The following is a 4,733-nucleotide window of genomic DNA, read 5'->3' as shown; positions in this document are numbered from 1 at the left end:
TTAAGCGGTAGTAGTTGTCTATTTTATTTTAATCTGTACAATCTTATGTATATCAATATTATATTACTTTCTTTTCCTTTTAGTATTATTGGAATGATCGATTTTTAGTTGAACTGAAGGAAAGTTTTCTCAAAGATATTGTCGAATACTTTCTAATTGTAGTTGATATTGTGTTTACTGTTTTCTAATAATTCTTTGTGGCTTTTTCTTTACATCAACTTCTACGCTACTCTTTTGTTGCAAGCGTTTTAATGATCTTTCGGCACAATGCAAATAAATATACTTCATACAAATTCCCATGTCTTTGTTTTACCTTACCAGTTAAGACTTACAGTTTCCTCAGCTCATTTGAAGCTAAAACCAGAAAGGGCAGAAAAAAATCCCAGTAAGTCTGTAAGAGCTTGTGTCCGCAATGTCCGTTTACTAAAGGTTTTTAAACATTCTCTCCAAGCAGAGGTTTTGGCTAAGTTTTGGCATGTTTTAGGTGTTTATCGGGCCCTCTTTGGTACTACAATGTAGTATCTTTTTTACAACAGCCTAGCGCGTGGCATATTTATTGGATACTGCCTATCCAGCTTGATACTATATGCATCTACAGAAAGATCTGTTTGGAGATTAGGCTTTGTATAAATATATACTGTTAGGCAAATTCATGGGGGACCACACACTCTTAAGCAGAAGGTGTTGGATACTTTTAAAGGCATTTAAACTGCCCCATGCTACTCTCCAAGCAGAGGTTTAGGTTTATTTTTGGCGTGTTTTTAGACTTTTTTTATCAGGGTTCCTTTTTTGCACTGGAATTTTTCTTTCACCCAACCCAAACCCCGATGAAATAGCCGCAAAACACGCCAAAAATAAACCCAAACCTCTGCTTGGAGAGTAGCCCCTTGCATGCATATGCATGCAGGCTAGCTCCACATGAGCAAGGGGAATCCCCAACTCTTGCCCGGGACCCACACTTCACCACCATTTTTCAGTGCAGCCTGCCGCGGGCCGGGGCTGTTTATCGGACCACTAGTGACCTTTTCCATACTATTGATCTCCTAATTTACTTCTCATGCGTATATTGGCAACTACACTAGTTTTGTAACTTCCGGCTCGCGATAGTAGGGAAGTTAGGGACGCCAGAAGACTTAGGTGAGCATACATACAAATATTTACGCTCTCCAGTTGTCAAAATTCCGTTGCAAAACCACGTTAAGTCCAGGTTAAGTCCATCAAAATTGAGGCGTAGTGACTTCTTTAAAAGGTGCTATTTTTTACCGCAGTATATTCAACTTCAATGGTAGATGTCAATACCTGTTATTTTTCACCGAGCTTTTAAGTTTTAGGGGTAAGGTCGCTTAATAAAAATAACCCCTCCCCAAGATGGAGGAAGTTACCGTATTTTAACATAGAGGTATTTTACCATAGAGGTAAAAAATCCATGCATGATTTTACGTTAACTTTGCTTTCTGGTTCTTTTATTGTCAAAAATAACTACTCTCCCTGTTTTACTTCCATAACTTCAAGTGCAAGAGTGTATAGTAGAGTGAATACAATAATTTGTAGGTCCTTGTAAAACACATTAAAATTGTGACTCAGCTGCATGCCTACATTATATTATAAGTTCTCAGTTATTGAATCATTTTTTTTCAGAAATAAATAGAAATCTGTAGTGGTACCAGGAGCCATGGAGAACTGTGCAAGCAAAGACACCCTACTTCGGCACCGCACCATTCTTGTTCAAGACATGAACATACCCCAGATTAAACAAGTATTAGATGCAATATATTCAAAGAAGATGATCACACAAGAAGAACATAACTTGGTGAAAAGTTGCACATTAAGCCAAGACTGTGCAAGGCACCTGTTGGACATAATCAACAGTAAGGGTGAGGACGCCTGTCGTCGCTTCTTGAAGAGACTGAAGAAAGTGAACAAGGAATTATGGAGAAGAGTTACAGGAAGAACAGGTATCATTTTATCATAAATCTATGTTTCATCTGTTTATGCTCTACTATTGGAATATACTGAAGGAGGTCCTTACATTTGTACAAAGTTCTTGCCTAAAGCTAATTGCATTGAATATAAAGACTTCAGTGTCTTGAAACTCTTGATAGAAGACTTACTTTACACATGTATAGTAAATGTATTAATAAACTTAGTAATGGTAAGTATCAATGGCATGTCTTACCAAGGATATACTTAATGCTTAAAGTTTTCATTATCATAGATGCCCTTTGGTGCACATTTATGTGATAATGCCTAAATTTCATCCAGCATCCAGACAGCGAGGCAGGAAAAGAAAGGCAGAGTGTGCAGTTGAAGTCCATCCCATTTCAGACAGATCACAGCCATGTCGTGATGGCAGTGGTACCTGGGAATGTAAGGTGTCAGAGGACACACAAGGTACGTTAGTAAGACTGGGAAATACTGTCAGCGCCAAGGACAGGGAAACATGTACTATATATATAGGCCTTAGTTATGCAAACCTGAACTGCTAGTTTTAAGCTAAGGAACATGACTATGTAGCTATGATAGTTTGTTTTAGTTCCTACAATGTCATGTATTACATCATAGAACTATTAAAAGATAAGCTGACAATAGGTTTGCTTAATATATCAACCCTATACCTAACCTTGACCAAACACGTAACTCTAGCCCCAATGCTGGAAATCCACAAGCATGTCAATAGTTTCTTTTTTTTTTCTTTTCATAGCAAGAAAGATTAGACTGTGCCTGAGCCGTCATCCACAGTGTTTCAGCAGTGAAGACTCGTCCAGTCACCAAGGCCAGGAGTCACCTGGAACAGTTTCTGATTCCTCAAATGACTGCCTCTCCACTACATCTACTATAGAGTACAGCCACAGCACTGACACAAGAATGAAGTCTACCAATTTTGGTAAGATATCAAATCAAATCTTTATTAGATATCAACATGGCAGACGTGCCGAAGTACTTCGGGCACGTATGAATTGCATTGACATTTTACAAACATCATCACAATAGATTAAAAACATCATCATATAGATAAACATAGAATAAACAGATAGAGATAAACAAACAAACTACCTCAGAATCTGTTCTGTGACTCTGCTGAAATAAGACAACAGTGATAAATGTCTCATAAGTTTCGAGGTAATGAGCACTGTAAAATTATAGCATACATGTACATGTGCATTGTGCATTCTGTACCTGAGGTTACAGCCTGACCATGTATATCATACCCGGGCCGCAATAATGTTCGATAACGGCCGTCAGGCGATCCGAGCCGCGGTCGGGCCGATACCTCGGGCGATACGGAATACATTGTGTTGTATTCTATATGGATCAGATCAGCCGATGGACAGAGGGACATTTCAATGCGAAATGAGCCCCAATACAGTGTCACTAAACGTGACAAATACATGTATTGAACTTTTTTTTTTAAGGACACCTTTATCTTTTTAGTGGATTCTTGATAACATGATGAATACGTTGTATTCGTGAACTTACAATGTTTTTGTAAGAAGGAAGTTCAACATTATTTGAATCAATCTCCAGACCCCAGCCATGGCACAGAAGATATTGTCCCGAGGAAAAAACTTCCTCCAGACGAGGCCCCATCTTGTAGCTACATACACACAGAAGAGAAGAGAATCCATGAGCCTAAACTGGAGATGTACCAACCACCACTTACACCTGTGGAGACTCCACCTCTCATGTACACAGCTGTGTGTGGCTCTCACCAAGATGGTAAGTTAGTCAGCACCCATCCAATGTGTAACATGCCATTCAAGCACATGTACACTGTCAACACACACACATGCATTTACACACACACATACACATACACATACACATACACATACACATACACATACACATACACACAGTACACATACACATACACATACACATACACATACACATACACATACACACAGTACACATACACATACACATAGTACACATACACATGCACATGCACACATATGCACATGCACATACACATACACACACATGCACATTTATGCACTTGTTACATTGAGACATTGGATTCTATTAACTCATCAAGATAAGATTACTGTAACAATAACTGTTGTGCTTTTGATAAGAAGTGATGCTGCTGAACATATGCCTGCAACAATGCTACAGGTGAAATATGCCATTCCAATAATCTTATGATTAGAATATGACTGTATGAATGAATGAATGACTGCTTATTATCGTGCCATTGCAATTAATATGCCGCCCAGCCCATATGGGCTTATAAGGCACCGACAAAATACAAAATCAAAACAGATCAAAAGGTACAGAGAATCAGATGTAACATAAATTATAACTTAACATAATATATAATAAATACAGGAAATTAAATAGTACTGGTCATATACAGAAATCAAATCAAATGTAACATAGATGATAAATAATAATAATTTAGGTTCAACCAAAATTGATAATGGATAAAAGTAACAAGAGGTAACTGTCACATGACTGTAAATTGTAAACTGTAAATTGTTTTGCATTCTTCCACAGGAGAATGTGTCTGTCATGAACAAGAGCAGTTGTACCCAACCCCAGAGGATGCCTGGGCGTGGCTACACTGTGTGGATGAGTTCTTCCAGAAAGACTCAACAGCAGCCATGGCCATCAAAACAGCTTGGAGTGCCAATGAGCTAGTTAAACACATCATCAGGGACAGATATTTCCATCCTTACCTGTGTCGTTACTGGCAGGAGAAGGCTCTGTTCCCCTGATTCCTTCTGTGA

The 4,733-nt window shown here is 38.5% G+C and overlaps 1 protein-coding gene across 1 annotated transcript in view; it reads left to right on the top strand.

Annotated features, from left to right (window-relative positions):
* The first annotated feature begins 960 nt into the window (after positions 1 to 960).
* The window catches only part of LOC109486029, a 6,679-nt gene continuing 2,906 nt past the window's right edge, over positions 961 to 4,733 (top strand). Inside the window, exons 1-6 of the mRNA XM_019789721.1 lie at positions 961 to 1,137; positions 1,639 to 1,955; positions 2,263 to 2,391; positions 2,702 to 2,884; positions 3,526 to 3,717; positions 4,501 to 4,689. Coding sequence (XP_019645280.1) covers positions 1,673 to 1,955; positions 2,263 to 2,391; positions 2,702 to 2,884; positions 3,526 to 3,717; positions 4,501 to 4,689 — 976 coding nt within the window. The 5' untranslated portion in view covers positions 961 to 1,137; positions 1,639 to 1,672. The remainder of the gene's footprint in view (positions 1,138 to 1,638; positions 1,956 to 2,262; positions 2,392 to 2,701; positions 2,885 to 3,525; positions 3,718 to 4,500; positions 4,690 to 4,733) is intronic.

Source organism: Branchiostoma belcheri, unplaced genomic scaffold (assembly GCF_001625305.1).
Source record: "Branchiostoma belcheri isolate BF01 breed outbred unplaced genomic scaffold, Haploidv18h27 scaffold8, whole genome shotgun sequence".
NCBI classification, from domain to species: domain Eukaryota; kingdom Metazoa; phylum Chordata; class Leptocardii; order Amphioxiformes; family Branchiostomatidae; genus Branchiostoma; species Branchiostoma belcheri.
This window is presented reverse-complemented; position numbering and strand designations above follow the sequence as displayed.